General features: G+C 43.6%; 1 protein-coding gene across 3 annotated transcripts in view; it reads right to left on the bottom strand.

Annotated features, from left to right (window-relative positions):
* Positions 1 to 6,068: 6,068 nt before the first annotated feature.
* Positions 6,069 to 22,352, bottom strand: part of Uggt1 (UDP-glucose glycoprotein glucosyltransferase 1) — a 118,162-nt gene continuing 101,878 nt past the window's right edge. For all 3 annotated transcript variants that reach the window (XM_027386884.2, XM_027386883.2, XM_027386882.2), the window contains 5 exons: positions 20,272 to 20,432; positions 18,240 to 18,354; positions 13,215 to 13,331; positions 12,667 to 12,802; positions 6,069 to 10,565 (listed from right to left, as the gene is read on the bottom strand). In XM_027386884.2, coding sequence (XP_027242685.1) covers positions 10,540 to 10,565; positions 12,667 to 12,802; positions 13,215 to 13,331; positions 18,240 to 18,354; positions 20,272 to 20,432 — 555 coding nt within the window. In that variant the 3' untranslated portion in view covers positions 6,069 to 10,539. The remainder of the gene's footprint in view (positions 10,566 to 12,666; positions 12,803 to 13,214; positions 13,332 to 18,239; positions 18,355 to 20,271; positions 20,433 to 22,352) is intronic.

Below are 22,352 nucleotides of genomic sequence, written 5' to 3'. Positions count from 1 at the left end.
ATTAAGTTTGGAATTTTTTTTTTTTAATTTTAAACTATGTACGTGCAGGTCCCCTCTGGTCCAGAAAAGGGCACTGATCTCTTGAAGGCAGGTTACAGGTGGTTATGTACTGATGTGGGTGGTGACAATCAGATCTATGTCCTCTGCAAGGGCTGCCCACTCTATAACTACTGAGCTATCTCTCCAGCCCCTGGGGAAATGTTATTTAACAGCGTGTGTGTGTGTGTGTGTGTGTGTGTGTGTGTGTGTGTGTGTGTGTGTGTGTGGAGAGAGAGAGAGAGAGAGAGAGAGAGAGAGAGAGAGAGAGAGAGAGAGAGGAGAGACAGACAGACAGACAGAGTCAGAAAGAGAGAGGAAGAGGATTTATTAGAATGTCTGGGCAGTTGACTCAGACAGTGTGCACACTGAAGAGGCTAAGAACCCAGTAGCCCACTTGCTGCTGAGTCTAAGAGGCAGATGCCTATGAAGGCCTAGAAGATTCCTAGAGCATCCAGGTCTTCAGTCTGTGCAGGAACCAAAACAGGCTGGGTGTTGATACCAGGGAAGAATGGCAGCCCCACCAGGAACACAAATCCCCTTGGGATAAATGTACCCTTGACCAAGGAGGCAGACCAACAAGCAGCCATGCTTTTCCCTCCCCGTCTCTACATCTAAGCCATCACTGGGGGCTGATGGGATAGTCTTCTCCCCCCCACCCAGTTCCTGGAAATGCCTTCATAGACCTACCCAGAGGTGTGTCTCTTAGTTGATTCCAGATGTAATCAAACTGACCATCAAGACAGCCATCGCAGGAAGAAAGATCCTCTGGGTTAGTCTGCCATGTGTGTATGTGCATTAGGTCAACCTCAGATGCTGTTCTTTGACTTCTGTCTGCCTTAGTTGGTTTTTAATTGATAAAGTCTCTCACTAGCCTATAGCTCCACAAGTAGGCTAGACTGGCCGGCCAGTGAGCCTCAGGGATCTGTTTGTCTCTGCCTCCCCAGTGCTGGGATTGCAAGTGTGTAATTACAAGCCACCAAACCTGGCTTTAAAACAAAAACAACAAAACAAAAAAAAAACAACAACAAACAAAAACCTGTGAGGTATGCTGGCACATAACTTCAATTCCAGTGCTCAGGAGGCAGAGGCAGGTGGATCTCTGTGAGTACAAGGCCAGCCTGGTCTACAGAGTGAGTTCCAGAACAGCCAGGGTTACATAGAGAAACTCTGTCTCAAAAAATATAAAACAAAACAAAAAAATTGTGTGTGGTAGATGCGTGCGTTCGTGCGTGGGTGTGTGAAGTTGTATGTCTCCATGTACACTGCTGAGGGCAGGAAAGATATCTGGTATCCTGCTCTATCATTCTCCACTTATTCCCCTAAGGCAAGGGCTCTCCTTGAGCCTGGCAGCCAGCAAGTCCTGGTGATCTGTCTCTACCCTCTACAGTGCTGTGTATTTGTTCAACTTTTCAAATGGGCGCTGGCAATTTGAGCTTAGTAGTAGCCAATACTCTTAACCAGTGAGCCATTTCCCCAAACTCCTGTTTTCTGTATTTCGCATGGGCTCTGGGGATCAGACTCGGGTCCTCATGTTTGCCTGGTGAGCGGTTTGAGAACTGAGCCAATTCCCATTCTTCATGCAATTGTGAGGCATTTTACTTCCACATTTACCACACCCCCCACAACACATAAATGTTCCATTTGCTTTAAGCAGTCAAAACCTTCTTAAAGAATAAAGAGGAGCTGGAGAGATGGCTCAGCAAAGAGCAATGGTTGCTCCTCTGGAGGACCTGGGTTCAATTCCCAGCGTATCGTGCAGTGGTTCTGGGCTCAATCCCCAGCACTGCTGGGGGAGAATACACAAAAAACAGAGTCCTAATGGATGGGTGGTTAAGGAAAGACACACATCAAGGGTGTGGGTCCCAGGGGGGATGACTCGGTGGAGTGCTTGGCTAGCACATGTGCAGCCCTGGGTTCCAGTACTTGGGAGGTAAAGGCAAGAAGAGTTGAGAGCTCAAGACCATCCTGGCTACACAAAGAAGCTGAGGCAAGTCTGGGGTGGGGGCTGGGGGTCACAGAGAATGTCCCTGTTTTATCTTCCAGCTCCAGGGACAGCTGACATGGCAGTATTGGCAGAGGGAGTGGTAAACTGGGCGACTCCACTGAGGCTCACAGGAAGAAGTAAGGCGGGGGAAGCAGGTTTAAACCTGGGATCATTTGAAGGATTCCAGCAAACACCGGACATCAGTTGCCCCTGTGTGTCCAGACAAAGCTTTGGGCTAGCAGTTCTCAACCTCCCTACTGCTATGACCCTTTAACACAAGTACCTCATGTTGTGGTGGGTGACCCCCCAACCATAGTCATTTTCATTGTTACTTCATAAGTATAATCTTGCTACTGTTACGAATCATTGTAAATATATGATATGCAATCCCTGTGAAAAGGTCGTTCAACCCCCAAAGGGTTTGTGGCCCACAGGTAGAGAACCGATGCTCTAGGGTGAACTGATCAGTGGTCTAGATTGTGAGCCCAAAGAGAGAGGTGGCTGAGGGGTGAACTTCACCTTAACAGGTCACTCCAGAGAACAGACCTCACATTTGGGTCAGAGAGGCATTAAAAAGAAAAATTCTTACAGGGCTGTTGTCAGGCCTACTGACCTGAGTTCAATTCCTGGGAGGAAAACCAACTCCTGTAAGGTATTCTCAAAGCTCCACATGTGTGATGAAGCTGCTCACTGCAGTCTTCTATATACAACAAACGTTTACTGTGCATTGGTCACATTTAACAGAGCCAATGATCACTGCCTGGGAAACCTAATGGCTTGATTACAGAAAATAACACACTTTAAATAGTTTGCTACCACTGTTTCCAAGCATGTATCAAATCAATCCATCTTTGTATTGTATTGTGTTAAATGTTTGATTTTTAAAAAGATTTATTATGCATACAGTGTTCTGCCTGCATATTTGCCTGCAGACCAGAAGAGGGCACCAGATCTCATTATGGACGGTTGTGAGTCACCTTGTGGCAGCTGGGAACTGAACTCAGGACCTCTGGAAGAGCAACCACTGCTCTTAACTGCTGAGCCATCTCTCCAGCCCAAATGTTTGACTTTTTAAATTAAAAAACTTAATTGAAAAATATTTCAGCTTGGGCTGGAGAATTGGTTCAGTGATTAAAAACACCACCTCCTCTTGCTGAGGTCCCAGCACCCTATCAGGCGACTTGCAGCTGCTTATAACTCCAGTCCCAGGAGATCTGACACCCTCTGGTGGTACATGGCACACATAAACTCATATGGGCACACAACACACACGCACATAAGTTTTAAAATGTTTTAAAGGTGCTGCTCGAGTTGCATTTTTAAAAAATCATTATGATGGGGCTCGGGAGATAGTTCAGTTGCTAAAGTGCCCGACGACCCAAGTTGCAATCTCTAAAAGACACATTACAAAAAGGGAGACGTCAAAGGGCAACCGTCTGTTACCCCAGAGCTTACAGGGAATTGGGGGGTGGAGACAGGAGAATCTCCAGCAGCGCACAGCCTAGTCAGCCTGGCATATGCAGTGTGAGTGGAGATCCAACTTCAAAATGGAAAGTGAGGACCAACGGCTGAAGTTATCCACTGACTTCCACATGTGCACTGAGACATGCCACACACACACACACACACACACACACACACACACACACACACACACACACGCTTGCGCCCACGCACACCACAATCATTACAACAGAATTGCCAGTGCTTTCTGAAATGGCTCCAACATCTCTGCCATTTGTACTATGTATTTATGCAAAGTGAACGCTGAAGATTACCTATGTTCCATAGTATTTAGCTAAGATTTAACTAGATAAACTAGCACAACTGGTGGGTAGTGGCGGCGGCGCACACCTTTAATCCCAGCACTCGGGAAGCAGAAACAGGAGGATCTCTGTGAGTTCTAGGCCAGCCTGGTCTACAGAGTTAGTTCCAGGACAGCCATAGGTGTTACACAGAGAACCCATCTCAAAACAAACAAAAACAAAACCAAACAAACAAAACCAAAAAAAGCCTAGCACATCCACTTCATTAGTACATAACTTAGCCTTTTATCTTAAATAAATGGTGTAGTGGTGTGGATGAGATGTTGGGAGATGTCAGAGCTGTGAAATAGCTGCCCCAAAGGGCTGCACACAGTGAGTGGAACCAGCCCAGGAGATGTATATTGCACATTGCAGGCAGCAAGGCCGGAGGGGAGGAGTCACCGAAGCCCTTTGACCTGGGACATGGAGCTAGAGAACAGTTCCCCCTTATGGGTTTCAGTCTTGCTCTTTGATTCAGTGTTTTCTTACTGTTCTTTGAGTCCTCCCTTTCAGAACAATAATGTATATTCTGTACTACTACCTGTTGGAATTTGTACCTTGCTTTTTCATTTTTTAGGGGGTTATATATTGCCTTGAGTCTCAGAAGAGACTTGTAAGCAGTGTTGAGACTTAAAAGTCTATGGGGACTTTTGAAGTTGAACTACATGCATTTTGCAGTTTGACAGGACCCTGAGACTATGGGGGCCAGGGGATGGAACGGGATATCCCCCATAAGTTGGTCTCCAGTTGGTGATTCGGTCTGGGGAGTCTCTGGATGTGTGGTCACTTGTGGGAGGGGTTTTCAGAATTTAAAGACATGCACCATCTCCAGTTCTCACTCTGTTTCCTGTTTGCCCTCATCTTCTGTCCCAGCCTGCCGCTTGCTGCCAGGCTTCCCTGACACCATAGAAATCATCCCTCTGGAACCATCAGCCCAACACAAACCCTTCCTTTTATAAGTTGCCCCTGCCACAGCAATAGAACAGTTACTAATACAAATGCTAAAATTGTATGTATACCAAACAATGTCCTAAAATAAATTCATAATTCATTATCAACAAAGGCCTAGTGTATGTATCTATTTTGAATACTCAGGGCCACATAAATATTTCTCAGGCAAAAGGAGTCTAGAGTGAAAGGAGTTTGAAAAGCTCTGAGCTAGAGGTTAGGGTAATGGAGGCTGCTGATCAGAGGACGAATTTCCAACCTGAAGAACCATCTCTGAAGGCTAATGTGCGACAGGGGTGACAGGGATTATCACATACTTGTGATAACATCAGTATATTTGTCTTTCAGATCTTCACACTGTGAACCTTGAGAACACATACATTTATGAATTAAAACTTCAGGATAAAAACATAAATGTAGGATATATTAAGAGTAATAAGGAATCAGCAGGTGTAGTCTAAGTCAGAGATGGGCAGATTCCTATCCTAAGGATTGCTAACTAGCTTACCTGGTGAGTGCCAGATATGGGAACTTGTCTCAAACAGAAAAGTAGATGAGTCCTGCAGAAGGGCAGGTCAGAGTGTCCTTACACACACACACACACACACACACACACACACCCACACACACCAGACCCCACCCCAGCCCCCAAAACCCATGTCAAGTCAGAATCTACTTTAAGGCTGGGACTCTCTTGTTCCCAGTTCAGTTCCAGCCTGGACTGCTCGGTGAGATGCACATGTTCCCCCTTGAGGTCCCTCACCAACACAGGATGGCTCCACTTCCATGTCAGGATGCCATTTACGCTTCCTTTCCCTGTAGAAGCTTCTCCTGCCCCCCAAAGGTCCTCTTGATCGCCACCTCAGCAAGGACACTTGACACAGCAGCCTGAAGTGTGCAGTGATTATGGAGCAGTGTGATGTGTTCAGCTTCACTCCAGCTTTAGAACGGCTCAGAGAACAGGCAGGGGCAGAACCAACATGCCTCCTGAGGAACTCAGTAAGGAGTTCTACCAGCACTCTTTGAGGCTGTGACCCTCTGCCTCTCATGGCCGGCACTGCCAGGGTTGCTTTGTCATCCAGACTCTGCTGGGGGCAGATCCCATAGTTGGGGGCCTGGCTGCTGGCCCAAGATCTGAAGGACTAGCTATGGCCAGACTATCAGGGTTTGTGACTTCTGACAGGTGAAGGGTTAGACTGTCCTCTACCAATCTACCCTTCCTACACACACACACACACACACACACACACACACACACACACACACACAGAAAGTTTGAATACCAAGGCAGCTGTAAAGAAGGAGGAGGAAGTTTATTGTATTGAGCAGAGCTTACTCTCATAATAAAACCAGCATTCCTTTGGACTAAGACATTCACAGACATTAACCTCACGCTAAGTGAGGTTTGAATGGAAAGTAGGACACAGTTTCCTTAAAAACCCAAAGCTTTGTCTCCATTTTCCTTTTTTTTTTTTTTTGGCTGGAAAACAGAGTGCTTGGAAGTTTTTTGTTCCAAACTGCCAACCTTAGGTTAGTGTAGTTTGCATTTTGGTTAAGGGAATGGTGCCCATTTCTCTGTTGAGCTCAATGGGGACAAGTAAGGCAGTGCAGAAAGCACAGGCGGGAAGAGAACATGGCTCCAAGTCCTACTCATGAGTCACAGACCCTCCACATTGCTAGGGACCCAGAGACATAGGAGTGGTCGCCTGCTTTCTGTCCCCAACTTCATGGACTTCCTCATGGCATTGCTGATGCTTGGTGCTGACTCTATCACCAGCTGCATTCAATAACAACATGAGAAGGAGACTCTGCCCAATTCATGGACTCACCACTGCTATGGAACACAGAAGGGCTCTTTCTGTTATTATGGAGAGACAAAACACCAGGAATGAATGACAAATGAGAACCTTCCAGACATTTGGAAATTTCAGTAACTTCCTGAGCGACAATGTTTAATGTGCTTGAACGCGATCTGGCATGTGAGAAGTCCTCAGTAAGACTTTCCTCATTACCTTAAGGCAGAGAAGACAAGTGCTCGTGAATTTCAACAACAACAAAATGCTACTAAACAAGAAACACGATGAGCCTTTTGATCGACTCTGGTCATCACACAATATCCCCAGGAAGCCAAGTATTTGACAACTCACTAAAAAGACGGAGCCCTGGAAGTCACAGTAAAGAATCTGTCCATGTCACCAGGACATTTCCCACTAGACAGCTTCCCATGAAATCTATCCAGCAAAGTGGACCAGGGCTCCCTCTCAACTCCTCAGGCAAACGATTTCTTTTAGTCATGCAGGTCTAAGAAGTACAATTTTAGAAAAAGATTTAGTCATGGAGGAGATAGGACACTGTACTCCTGACCATGTGACAGCTGTCTGGCCAGTTCTAAATCACAGCAGTCAAGGTTACTTCCTGTTCCTTTTTTCTTTCTATATCACTGGCTCTCTCTCAGCCTAAGAGCATATGTCAGGCCATCACCTCAGCAAGGTTCAGAACATTCACAACATTTCCAAGGGAATGGAGGAAATCCAGCTCTGCCATGGAGCCTGCCTCTGACCAGACTGGCCCGGCACAGTGCGTGTGCACCTGCAGACAAACATGTTCAATCAGAAATGCAGCTTCTGCCAGACTAACAATGTCAACTGTCTTATGAAGCTAACACACCACTACTGTCAACTTTGCATTAAATCCAGGATGCTGGAGAGCTGTGCCCCATCATCCCTAGATACCAATCAAGTGCCACTTTCCACAGAACACAGAGACCGACTCACACCGGTGCCTGTAATTCTGGCATGTCACAGTTCACACTACCCTACTGATTCAGAAAGGAAACTTTCTACTACTACTACTACATGACAAGAAAAAAATTATATATACATGCACACCAAGAACAAAAACAAACTTTCCAGAAGCTTGGACCACCCATGTGATCAGTTATTTCCTGCTTCTTCGAAAGTCGTTTCAGTCACAGTATGCCTTTTCACGGTGGAGATATCAGATGAGACCAACAGGCACACCCTTCCTAGGGCATTTGCCTAATTTGTAGAGATGGTTAGTCCACAGGAAGCAAGGAAGAAGCTGACAGAGGAAGGCCTGGACAACTTTAGACGAAAGCTGTGCCTGCCTGGCCTATCCAGCATCAACTATTAATATGACTATGTCGGGGTGGTGACACAAGAAGGACTGAAGGACCACAGAGGACACTCTGCACCTTGCTTTCCCATAGAGGAAGTGTAAATGACTTGGTACAAAGAAGGGAAGTGGCCATTGGGGCCCACATTTAAAAGCACATCCCTGTGACCTGACTATTTCTGGCTCTTACAGGCTCCCACTACACTGGGAACACCGTGTTTCTACCTACAGTTGAGGACAGCAGCAGTGGCATCCCTGAACGTAATACAATGTGGACATAAAGCCTAAACAAAGGCTGGCTCTAAGTTAACTCTTGGATTTGAAAATAGGGGGGAAAAATCAATTACTTGACATATGTGTGGTGAAATCTTTATTTTAAAAATTCTTGTTGCAAGCCGGGCGTTGGTGGCACACGTCTTTAATCCCAGCACTCAGGAGGCAGAGGCAGGCGGATCTCTGTGAGTTCGAGGCAAGCCTGGTCTCCAGAGCGAGTGCCAGGATAGGCTCCAAAGCTACACAGAGAAACCCTGTCTCGAAAAAACCAAAAACCCAAAACCAAAACCAAAATTCTTGTTGCAATGTAGAGTGTGTTGATGTCATATGCGAGCTAGGAAGCTGGCTATGGAACATGTTTATCTCAAAGTGTCCTCCAAGGCCCTTTGTCTGGGGATGAGTCAAAATATGACATCCTGGAACATAGCTGGGAAGTCACTCATTCCCAGATCCTTCCCAAGGTCGGAGGAATCAGCCTAGCCCTGCTACCAAAGTGCCCGCAGTGGGAAAGGGACCTGCAAGCTCAGCCTGGAGAAAGGGAACTCCAGCTGCCTGCTTCAGCATCCCCCGCTGGTTTCTGCAGGATGTTCTGAGCACCGAATCTGACGATGGTACTTTAGGTTTGCTCTTTGTTCTTTTACTTGGAAGCCTTACCTGAGGGATCACTCTGCTCTGCCTAGGACACTAAGTGGGGAGCTCCAGCTGGTGGCTGAGGTAAGGGGTTTCTGCTGGTCATGTGAGTTCCCAATCGATGATGTTTTGCATCTTTCACTATTTATTACTTAATAACTGCCCATTCAAAACCCAACTATGGCTACTGAAGATTCTTCTTCCTTGGAACACATGTATTGCCTCGCTCAGATGTGCAGGGACTTATCAGTGTGTGTTCACTCTTCATATTTACTCTTTTATTTGGGGTGGGAGTGGGGGTGCAGTCCTGGGATGGAACACAGGGCCTTGAGCTTGCTAGACAAGCACTTTGTCTGCCACTGAACCACACACCAGCTCCCTTCTTATTTTTTAAAGGCAGGTTAAAGAGGGAAGAACAGCTCCCGTGAGCTAGAAGGCAGGCCAGTATCCAGCAATGCTCTAACTCTCTGCTGCAGATCCCTGATTCCTGGGCAGAGACGATACCACACACCCGTGCAGCCAGGTTAACACCACATCACAGGCTCCCCAGCCCAGGATGCTCCTGATCAGGTGAGGCTGGGCTGTGGCCATGGACACACAAAGCAATCACAGCTGCTGCTTCACACAGGATAGGCTCCAAAGCTACACAGAGAAACCCTTAAAACTGGACCAGGCCTTGGGCATGTCTTAAAAGCCAAAGGCAACCCACAGAGCCAAATAAAAGGGGAAAAGACAATATAGGAAACCGAGTTCCATAGGTCTGAGAGCATCTGGGAAAGAAAAGTCCAAGGACACGGTCTGAGGGGCAGACAGGATGGTGGCCATCCAGATGGAGGCTGAGTACACTGAGATGGATCACTGAGGGACTCAGTACATCTGTGCCCAGCCAGGAAACTTATACCAATAGTTTTTTAGAAAGTAGGAAGAAAAAGCAAACATTTTCATAAATATAAAAATTGTTTACAAAACAATCACCTAGAAAGTTCACTGTGAATAGAATAAAGCTTCCTTTAAATTAAGCCACAATGGACTGAAAGAGAATGGCCAATTTTTTTGTCTTCTACCTTTGAACACCACAAAACTCTTCCTCTGCCCATCATTTCCCCAACCCTCACCCAAGCCACCCCAGTTCTCCTGAAGACTGATTTCTTAGCAACTGAGCCAACCCTGAAGACACATGATTATCGGTTGGGCTCAATTCAACAATGAGCCTAATGCTTGGGAAGAGACCGTGGGGCAGGAGATGTGAGAAGCATGCTGGCATAGACCTTGAGGCATGGACCTTGGATGAAGCATCTGCCGGCCTGACCTGTGCAGGGTGGGCATCTGCCGTGCAGCGAGGGCTGCAGGTAAACTGAGGTAAGGAAGGACATGGTGGCTTTTCTGGCCAGCTTCTGAGCCAGGGCAGCAATGTGTGCTCTTGGATGTGGGCACCAAAGACTCAGTTTCTTTCAATTGCTGCCACCATTTCTCCCTCTGGTGTGAAGGGAGTCCCAGAAGATCAGCCATGTGTCTTCCTCTGAGGTACAAATCCAACAGAGCCTTAGCCCCAAAGATCCAGCACCCACTAGGGTGCAGTAGTCTAAATCAATAGGTGTGGTACACCTGCCTAATCAGTTTATCAGCAGTTGTATCGACAGATCAGAAAAAAAAAAAAAAAAAAAAAACCCTAGCATTTAGTACAAAAACTGTCAGATGGTCGGATTTCCTATCTTCCTCCAAAGATCATAATTCTTCATGTTTCTGAGGTCCTATGGAAAAGAACAAGAGAATATAAGACTTAAGTCATCAACACAGTATGAGCATTGTTCATAACACACCCCACTGTAGCTCTCAGGTGGAGGGAGCTACAAGAGCTTGGGATTTGGCAATTTTGTATTAAAGTCTAAAAGCAAACATAAGAGAAAGGACCCATTCTTAGTTTTAAGAGCCGCTGACTGGAATCGTGACTACATTGCTTTCACAAGGGCAGCACTGGCTCTCAGCCAACATACTTTCCAGAGATCTTCTGCACTTCTGCATTGGTTTGTGTGCCAGGGTAGCTGTTTTCTCTGATCCTTAAATTATTTTAATGTTACTAATTGAGATGTAACAGAAAAGTAAGTTTCTTTGTGTGTACTGTTTTCCCTTGTATTGAATTATTTAAGATGCTTTCTCCACAGAGGAATTGCTGTGTATTGAAGCATTTTCTGTCATAATCGATTTTTATTTATTATGTGCACATGCCATGGTGCACATGTGTAGGTCAGAGGACAACTGTGTGGAGTCGGTTCTTTCCTTCACTTTTACCTGGGTTCTGGGGATCAGACCCATGTCATTATGAGGTTGTGCAGCAAGCATCTTGCCCACTGAGCCCAGTGATACAGGATTTAGAGGCTCCCAATGATAACAGACACACCAGTGGTACAGGATTCCAGAGGCTCCCGATAACAGACACTATGCTTTAAGCAAAGGCTTTCTAGAGCCACACAGCTTCAGCCAGGCTCATTCACCAGAGTCTCACCACTGTCTCCTCCATGTACAGCACTACCAATATATTGATATTTTTTGATATAGCAGATACTAATGGTAACTCTAACTTGATTTCTGTCTCCTTATCCCTATATGGCTCTTCTTTTGAATATTTTGTTCATATTCTTTGTACACTTATCTATAAATTTCATAATGAATTTCATTTTTTTAAAAAAAGTATTTGTTTTCATCTTTTATGTGTATCGTGTTTTGTCTGAATGTATATTGGTATACTACATGCATGCTGAGCCCACAAAGACTTCAAGAGATGGCAGCAGATCCCCTGGAATAGGAATTACAGTGCTTTTAACCATCTCTCCTGCTCCAAATTCGAGTTGTTTTTATTGTGACCATGTGACTGCATAGCCTTCTAGATAGGATACTTACTATCCTGGCAGTCTCCATGGATTGTGAAGTCACTCAAGACCTAAGCTCGGCATTTGCTTCTTAGGATAAGTTTAAAGTAGGAGAAATATTAAAACCCAAAGTCCAACTTATTCATTATTTTTGTAGGCTGGTTTCAAACTCACTATGTAGCTGAAAAATGAGTTTAATGCTTGATCTTCTCGCTTCTTAGCTTTGGGTAAACAGCTAAGACTTGTATGGATGGGCAAAGGTATTAAATGTTTATTTGTAAGTTTTAGCAGCTTCAAAGACAAAACTCCTACTCTGACTGTAAACAATTTGAAAGAATTTTGTACAGAGACCCATGTCTAGCCTTGGAAGCACTAGGAACGAAACCCAGGGTCTTGCACATGCTAGGTAAGTGTTCTACCACAGAACTATATCCAGCCTTCAGAAAGACAGGTCTTACCACAGACATTATGCTCTTTCAGCTTGCTGCTACCCAATTAAAATGACATTGTATGTGTGTTTGCTTTTTTAACTTTGTTCTTGTTTTGAGACAGGATCTCACTATGTTTCCTTGACTGGCCTGGACTCACTACATAATCAGGCTGACCTCAAACCTGTCTGTCTCCAGAGTGCTGAGATTAAAGGTATGTGCTGCCATGCCTAGTGATGTGCTCCCCTCTCTAAATAAGTGAACGTATTATGAAGCTGTAATAAAATGATATGGAATAAAAGTTGAAATTTTATGTAAAAAGTCCGATATCTTTTTTATCTTCAATTTAAATACACTCCATCGTCACGTCAATATTCCTGTTTTACACTATTTTCTTTCAAATGAGTATATATTTTGTTTTGATCTAAATTTATTCATTTAGTACCTTGGCAGATTTAATGAAAACACACACACACACACACACACACACACACACACACACACACACACACACCAGAAACCAAGAATTACTTATTCAAGGCCAGGCACACACTTACTCTGTGTCCTCTCTTGTTCCTTCTCCTTTTGGAAGAGGATCTGCAGCTGCTTGATCTCCTGATCATAGTCTTGCCACTCGGGGACGATTCGCACAGCAGCTTCCAGTTTGGGCTCTTTAGTCATGGGATTATTACACTGAAAACACAACAAACACACCTCAGTGGAGCTAAAGAAATGGCATACTATACAGAATTCAAAGGAGTTTCCAGTGGGCATGGATGAGACAGAGGAAAGAAAGATCAGGATGTCAAGGTTAGGCCAGTTACACAGAAAGATACTCTCAAACCCAAAGGCAGCAAAGTCTGCAGGCTAAATGGAAACCCTTCCAGGCACAGAGATGGAATGGAAGACAAGGAGTGACTCAGCAGAAGTGGCTCTGCCAGCTGCATGGGGATCTGGCTTCTCATGGCAAGCAAAGAAGAGCCAGGCTGAAATGACCAGGACGTGCTTTGCAGCTCCAACCACAACTTAGAGGAAGTCAACTCAAACCAGAGTCAGCAACCAGCCAGGCACTGTCACAGGTCACAGGGCAGGGAAGGCAGCTCACCAAGTCGATGGTCTTTGCCCGCTTCTTAGAAGCATCATCGCACCACGTCTCACACCACAGCCACTCCTGAGGGAGGGATTTGATGGGCACCTGATGGATCATGTTATTGGGCAAATCCTGTTTGGTAAAGAAAATAAAACACAACGATCTAAAACTCAGAAAGAGATTTAAAGAAGCAACCAAAAAATGTTAGCTTAAAATCCAACCAGAGGGCTGGAGAATGGCTCAGCATTTAAGAGTCTACTGTTCTTTCAGGGGACGAGAGTTCAGTTCCTAGCACCCAAGGAGGGCAGCTCACAGCCACCTGTAACTCCAGCTCCAGAGAACCTGATGCCCCTTCCTGGCTTCTGCAGGCATCTACACACATATGCACATATCCACACACAGACATGCACACACATAATTAAAAGTCAGAAACAAACAATAATACAACCTCAGCTGAGGGCCTAAGAAGGGGACTACAAAGTTAAAAGCATTCGCAGCTCTTACAGAGCATCAAGGTTGGTTCCCACAAACTATATGGCAGCTCACAACCTTCTGTATCTCCCGTTCCAGGGGATCTGGTGCCCTCTTCCAGCTTCCTTCAGCACTAGGCACACACATGGTGCATATACACATATGCAGGCAAACACTTACACATATAAAAATCCAAAAACAACACAAACAAAATTCAACTAGTTTTTCTGTATGAAGGCAAATTAAAAAAAAAAAATCTCATTCTTTTGTTTTTGTTGAGACAAAACTTGCTCAAGCTGGTCTAGGACTTCTGAAGTTCTCCTGCCTGGCATCTGTTCGCCTCTGAAGTTTAGCTAGGGAGAAGAGATAGTTCTTATAGCTTATAATTTTCCAGAAGAGAAGCTCTGACTCTCCTGTCTGAGCCCCATTCCCAGTGTGGAAGCCCGTAAGTCTCCACAATAAAATGCTCCATTATCCTAACGTGTTGGAAAAAAAATCCAACATATCAATAAAATAAAATGCACAGAAATGATTGACTGTGATGCTTGTAAAGAATGACGAAGCCAGGTGGTGTTGGTACACACCTTTAATCCTAGCACTCAGGAGGCAGAGGCAGGTGGACCTCTGTGAGTTTGAGGCCAGCCTGGTCTACAGAGCGAGTTCCAGGACAGGCTCCAAAGCAGTACAGAGAAACCCTGCCTTGAACCCCAATCCGCCCTCAAAAAAAAAAAAGAATGATGTAGTGTAGTTAGCTGGGTGTGGTGGTATACAATTGCAATCCCAGCACTCTGGAGGCAGACAGGAGAGTTGACAGTCACTGAGTTCCAGGCCAGCCTGCCTATGTGAGAACCTGTCTTCAAACCAAACCAAGTCGGATCAAATAGTATGTTGCAAGCAACCATCACTTGTACTCTTACGTTTAATGGAGTAAGATTAATGATTCCTATGAAGGCCTGAATAAGAATGGAGCCCATAGGCTCATAGGTTTGAGTACTTGGTCCCCACTTGGTGAACTGTTCCACCAACCAACCAAATGGCAGCTCACAACCACCTGTACCGGGAAGGATTAGGAGATGTGACCTTGTTGGAAGAGGTGTGTTCCTGAGGGCAGGCTTTGAGGTTTAAAAAGACTTACATCATTCCCTGTGTCTCTCTCTTTCTCTCATTTGTAGTTCAGATGTTAGCTCTCATCTGTTCCTGCTACCATGTTTTTGCTCCACCATCAAGGACTGTAACCCTCTGAAAATGTAGGCCTAATTAAACACTTTATCAATTGCCTTGGTCATGGTGCTTTGTCACAGAAAAAGAAAAGTAACCGAGATAATTCCCTTTATCAAACTTGTCAACAAAACAAACATTAAACTTAAATTATCAAATATCAATCTTGATGTATCCGAGTTTAGTTTCAGACACTGCTGAACAGGCACTACCACAATACAAAGAACAGAGTGTCTATTTACGTTGTATTCTGCGGGAAGAGCAAATTCTACCACTAGTACTGGTAGACAAGGTAAATGAGGCTAACTTGAATCCTGAAGACAGCTGAGGAGCTGAATGAGTTCAGTGAGTATGTGTTCTGTATATACGAGGCCCAGTTCAATCATTATTACAACACCACCAAAAACAAAAGAAAAGTATATGCTGAAGACATCAAAGAGCAAATGAGGGAATAAATAATCAGACCAGAGAACAGAGACCCATGAAGAAAACTGCAGAATCTGGGGCTCTTTCTCCAGTATCATAAGCTACTAAGTAATGCTTTCTAAGGATTTCAACAACCAATCAACCTCAGTAACAAAGATGCACACAAAAGCTTGTAGTTGATAAGAGTTCCAAGTAGACCAGCTTTGGATACTAAAAGAACATACCCACAACTTCAGAGTGAACAACTGTGGTGGTTTGAATGAGATTTCCCTCATAGACTCAGGGACTTGAGGAAAGTGGTGTGGCCACTCTGGAGGAAGTATATCAGTAGAGGTAGGCTTTGAGAGTTCATAGCCTTGCCCCACTCTTTGCTTGGAGTTTCCAGTTGAAAATGCAAGCTCTCCAGGAGCCTACTGCCATGCCTCCCCTACCATTGCGGACTCTCCCTTAGGATCTATAAGCCCAAATGAACTCTTCCTTAAGTTGCCCTTGGTCATGTTGTCTTTGATGGGCCTGTTATTTGCTTTATTCAGGACCACCTCACACACGAACTCATAGAGACTGAGGCAGCACACACAGGGCTGGCGTGGGTCTGCACCAGTTGGGGTCCTAACCCTGAAAGGAGACGTGGACACAGCTCCCATCCCTAACCTAGAAGCTATCTCCAATTGATAACCTCTTCCAAATGGAAATTTAGTTTTCTCCAAGGAAGTCTCATTGGTGAAACAAATTACTCTGAAGGGTAGGCTGCATGCCCAGCAGGAGATGGCCAACAGGAAATGAACTCAATGGCATCTTTGGAGGTTCCCTGTCGCACAATGTGATGCCAGGGCTTTTTTAAATTTTATCTTACTTTTTATCACACACACACACACACACACACACACACACACACACACACACTCACTCTCACTTTAACCCTACAGGTCATATATATATATATGACACTCTTTCCTTTTGTTTATTTGTCTGTTTTGTCTAATTTTAATGTGTTAGTTTTTGTTTTATCTTTTTATATTTTATTTTACTATTATCCCTTAGAAGCCTGTTTATTTTCTAATGAAGAGACAGAAAGTGAGTGGATCCAGATGTGAGGAGAGGTAACAAAAGAAAGGGAGAAAATGTCCTTTTATCTGGTAATGGATTAATATTCATAACATATAAAGAACTCCTGAAACTTCATAAACAAATAACTCTAAAATGGGTAACTGGCTTTAACAGGCCTTCTGTACATATAACATATAAATAACCAAACAGAAAGATAGCAGTATTATTTAAAAAATAAAAATAAAAACCACAAGGAGAACCAAGCACGGAAGCCCAAGCCTGTAATTGAACCACAGGAAGGTTTGACAGGAAAACTACAGAGTCTGAGGCTAGCACAGATCACAGATCACCCACACAGTAAGATTCTCCTTCAGACCCATTAGGGGAGCTATTTTTTAAATTAACCAAGTGTATGCGTTGTGTCCCACCCTCAGATGCTATGTATGGAGGTCAGAGGATAACTTGCAAGAGCCAGGTCTCTCTTTTCACCACATGCATATAAAGAGAAAGATACCAATACCTAATAGATTTATTTAAAACTATCAAAACATATCTAAATCATTTTGAAATCAGCAGTTGAGAATACAACATGTCATATATAAAACATTGTCACTGAAGTTAAATGATAATTTAGCATCAGAAATCCTGGAGGACAAAAGACTATGGGAAAGAATATTCAAGTCCTGAAAAGAAAAAAAATGTGTCCAGCAGGCCTTTTATGTATAGCAGAACTATTCATCAAAACTGAAAGAAAATTTTAAAGGAATCCTTCAGGCTAAAATGAAAGGTCACTAGACAGTAACTGAAATCCACATGTGTTAACAGAGTCCATAGGTAAATATAAAGAAAACATCTATGTATCTGATTTAAAATTAGACAATGCAAAAAGCATTTATAAATCTGTATGGGGACATATATTGAAAACAACATTATATATATTATATATTATATATATATTATATATATATATATATATATATATATATTTTTTTTTTTCCCCCTTTCTTTTTTTTGGTTTTTTTGAGACAAGGTTTCTTGTGTAATAGCCCTAGCTGTCCTGGAACTAGCTCTGTAGACCAGGCTGGTGTTGAACTCAGAGATCCACCTAACTCTGCCTCCAGAATGCTGGGATTAAAGGAGTGTACCATATCACAATGAACAACTAAAAATTTTTTAAAAAGGCAGGTGGATCAAGACCAGTCTTGTCTACAAGGCAAGTGATACTTAGTCTCAAAACAATAAGAAAAAAAGAAAGAAAGAAAGAAAGAAAGAAAGAAAGAAAGATAGGAAAAGGAAAAGATTGACAGTAGATACCCAAAAATACCTAAAATTACAATTTTGGGGCTGGGTAGAAGGCTCAGAGGGTAAGAACACTGGCTGTTCTTCCACAGGACCCAGCATGGTACCTAACAACTGTCTGTTAACCCAGTTCCAGGGGATCAGACTCCCTCTTTTGGATCCTGGGCACATTGCACACATAGTGCATAGACACACATGCAGGTGAAACACCCATACACAAATAAATCAACCAATCAATAAAAAGCAAACCCAAACAAAACAAACCTATTATTTTACTTCTGAAAATGCTCGCTATTTGGAAATGTATTCAGCAAACCTTCCTGAAAGTTTCTGACATGAGGAGGGGAGTCAGGATTAGGAAAATTTAATACTGTATTATATAAGTTCTGAGCCATTTGACAGTCTCAGGCCTCCTCAGATCAGATATAAACCACACACACACACACACATGCACACACATACGTACATATTTTCCATGAAGAAACTGTTCAGTTCTGAGAGAAAATGAGACACAAATACTACTTCATTTTCTGACACACAATGGCATGACTGTATATAAAACTGTCCATAGTCACTTACTTGATCAAGATTTGAAAGACTGTTGGGATCCTGACTCAGACCTTGGTACTGTCCCCTGAGTCTGTCACCAGCAGCTATTTTCCTAAATTTCTTCAGATCCACGACATATAGTGCACTGTAACAAGAAGAGACACTTGTTACAGCCAAACCACAGATTTATGCCAACAACAAACCAAACCAAACAATGGAATAGGTCATGAGCCAGATGCTGCAAGTGTCACTAGAGGGTGGGCTGGAGGACAGCAGCAGAGGAGTGTGCATCCTTCAGAGAGGGTCAGACCCTGCAGGCCACGCTCTGCTGTGACAGCTCTCTCTGACTAGCTTTTTATTTTGTTGTCTTACAAGGGAATTAATTAATGAGGCAAGATTTCTAGCTAACTCAGAAGATTTAGTAATAAAAATCATTGAAACTGATAAATAACAACCCTTTGCCAAAGCTATCCTGATTTCTTAAATGTGGGTGGGGTCAGTGTTACAATCTTTCAGGCCAGGAAACAAAGTATAAAACTGAAATCACGCCTTTAATCCCAGCACTCAGGAAGCAGAGGCAGGCGGATCTCTGTGAGTTTGAGGCCAGCCTGGTCTCCAGAGAGAGTGCCAGGATAGGCTCCAAAGCTACACAGAGAAACCCTGTCTCGAAAAACAAACAAAAAAACAAAACAAAAACTGAAATCACTCTACTTCATCATTCATCTCTATATTATTTTTTTAAAAGGATGTATTTAGGGAGCTGAGGACTGGAATCAGAGTGAAAAGCACTGGCTACTCTCCCAGAGGACCAGGGTTTGGTTCCCAGGATTCACATAGTGGCTCACAACTGCCTGTAACTCCAGTTTCAGGGGATCTGACATCTTCTGGCCTTCACGCAGGCAAAACACTCATACACATAAAATAAGTAAGTCTTGTCTTTTAAATTTTATTTTTTATGTGTAGGGGTGTTTTATCTACATCTGTGTCTATGTATCACATGCATGCAGTGTTTACACAGGCCATAAGGCATCAGATGCCTTGGAACTTGAGGTATAGACAGTGGCACGCCACACTTGGGTGCTGGGAATTGAATCTAGGTGCAGGGGAAGAGCAGCCATCTATCTCTAAGCCATCTATCTCTCCAGCCCTGAATTATTCCTGGTATATGCCTCGCCTTCAAATCTTCCAAATTGCATTTCTTCCAGAAGATATGGAGTATCCACTAGAAATGAATAAATGCATATATTGATTGTTGGTGGTGGGTTTTTTTTTGTTTTGGTTTGATTTTTTGAGACAGGGTCTTACTTTGTAGCTCTGGCTGTCCTGGAACTCACTATGTAGACCAGACTGGCCTTAAACACACAGAAATCTGCCTACTTCTGCCTCCTAAGTGTTGGGATTAAAGGCATGTGCCACCATGCCCAGCCCATACACTGACCCAAGAGGTTACAAATGTGGTTGAAATAGGGGGAAAAAAATGTATTTCATAGATTATGCATTAGCACACACTGTAACAGGAAACTAGGACCAACATACTGCAGTATATGCAGCTAAGCAAAGAAATAACATCTCTTTATATATAGGTATAAGAGCTATAAGATGACACTTTTAAAAAGCTCAAGTTACAACATAGTGTAAGGAGGAGAGGGGTTTTGTTTGTTTGTTTGTTTGTTTGTTTTGTTTTTCGAGATAGGGTTCTCTGTGAAGCTTTGGAGCCTATCCTGGCAGTCGCTCTGGAGACCAGGCTGGCCTTGAACTCACAGAGATCTGCCTGCCTCTGCTTCCCGAGTTCTAGTATTAAAGGCGTGCACCACCAATGCCCGGCCGAAAGTATATTTTGAATCAAAAAGGGATATACATTCACAGTTGTTTCTGAGAGAATTAAACTCTGGAAGGACAGAATATAAATAAGAGGGGTTATCTGTTGAGGGGGATGGATTAAACTAAAGACATACTAGGCCATATTTCCCTTTAGGCCATACTAATATAATATCTATTCACTGATTCAATTCACAAAGTTAAGAAAACCCAGACAGCATTATAGGAAGTGATCTTTTGATACCTGATATGATATTTGCGTCCAGCCAAATGACTGGCCCAGTATCCTGACTTCCAGAACCGGTAGCCATCCATTTCTCTTCTGCTATCACAGAAAGGAGTGTAACCATACGGGGCACCATCCAGATTGAAATCCCTTAATTCTTTCAGATCTGTTCGTACAATCTGCAGTAAAGAAAGTCAAAATACTTGTTAACCAACATACAGGTAACTCTCAGACATTCCTTAAAGTAGACTATATTATACAAGGCAGCAGGAAGGCAACTGGATGAGTAACAGCCCAGGCTCTAGAATACAGCCTGGATTCCTCCATTGTTACACTTCAATCTGAAATGATCCCCACAGACTCATGTTTTGAGTAGTTGGTCCCCAGCTGGTGGGTGGTGCTATTTTGAAGGCTGTGGAGCCTTCTGAAGGTTGGATCTGGCTAGTGAAAGTCTCTAGGGGCAGGTCCTTGAAGTTTGTAGCCTGGCCTTACTCAAGCTTCCATTCTCTACCCTTGGCCTGTTGTCATGGGGACAAGAAGTCACTTCAGGAATTATCATCATCCCCACCCCCGCCACCACAACAGACTGCACCCCCTGAGACTGCAAGCCAAAACAAATCTCTCCTCCCTTGAGTGGCTTCTGTTAGGTGTTTGGTCAGAGCAATGAGACAAACTCTAACACAGAGAACTGAGAGGGAACACACTCTGAAGGATGGAACCTGATGTGGCTTGCAGGCCATTCAAGCTGGTTTGTGGAAGAGTTTGCAGATGCAGGCTAGAGAAGCACTACAGTGCTGTAAACAGAGCTTCGAGGGCCACTCTGGTGGGAGCCTAAAACTAGAAGGTCAGAGACATGGAGACATCAAGATGGTGCTGACAGGCTTCAGATGGACCCTATGTTCTGAAAAACCGAGTCAGGATCAACTCAAAAGTAATGAACCTACGTATTTAACACGGGGAATTTCAAGACTGTCATATTTTCAGGCTGTGGCATGGTTAGTAAGCTCCCTGCTTTGGGTCAGATGTCCAGCAAGCAGGGCAACCAGGAGATGAGAAGGACAACAATAGGATAGTTTAGCAGTGAGGAGAAAGCAGCTGAACTGTTAAGAAGAGCACCACCGTGGAGAAGGTGTGCCAGACAAGTATCTGCAGCATTCCTTGTTATAAGAACCAAGCATTTCCCCTGAACTTCATTTATCACCCATGCCAATTACACCCATCTCAGCCTGATGTGGTAGCACAGGCCTGGAGTCCTAGTACTTGAGAGGCAGAGACAGAAGAACAATTTGGACAATATAGAAAGGCTCTGTTTCAAAAATCAATGAATGAACAAATAATAAAATATCTAACTAAATAAAGATAACTGGACATAGTAACCAAGTAATATTAAACATTTATTTTCTTAACTCTTGGTGTTTATGTTAAATGAATTAAGTAAGATATAGGACTGCACCATACAATAGAGCAGCTGTATTTAAGACAAGATGAAAGCGAGACGTGCTATCTTAGGTGAGGCCTGCTGGTGTGTGTGCTGCTTCACATCTCCAGACAGCTTCACAAGAAGCTCAACCCCAGAGTGGGCACTGCACTGACTCCAAATTAGAACCACAAACTGCAGTGGTTTCAGTGGAAGCTGAGGACCCACAACAGGAACGAGGTTTTACTCTGGGGAGTTTCACAACATTCAGAGAAAGCAGGATGCCCGCACTCACATAGGACAATACCTGACCCCCAGAGGGAGCCTGTCCCTACGCACTAGTCCCATAGAGGAAAATAGCACTGCAACCCTACAATTTAGTCCTCTCCTGAACACTGCAAACACCACCACTGAGAGAAAATAAAAGGTGATTTGAATTTAAAACATAAAAAATAGAAAAGAAAGAAAAACTCAACCAGTAAACTAACTCCAGATGTGCAAGTTCCAGGGCAGAAACAAAAACAAAATCCAGATAACAAGTCTCCTTCAAAGATTACTAATACCAATGCTATGACTTCTACTGAAAACGACTTAGAAGAATTTACAGCCAAAGAATTTAAAAGATTAATTATATCCAAACAACTTAATGACATAAATATATTTTGAGAGAAAACAAAAAGAG

This window comes from Cricetulus griseus, assembly GCF_003668045.3.
Source record: "Cricetulus griseus strain 17A/GY chromosome 1 unlocalized genomic scaffold, alternate assembly CriGri-PICRH-1.0 chr1_1, whole genome shotgun sequence".
Classification (NCBI taxonomy): domain Eukaryota; kingdom Metazoa; phylum Chordata; class Mammalia; order Rodentia; family Cricetidae; genus Cricetulus; species Cricetulus griseus.
The sequence above is the reverse complement of the archived record's forward strand: the minus strand, read 5'-3'. Positions and strand labels throughout refer to the sequence as shown.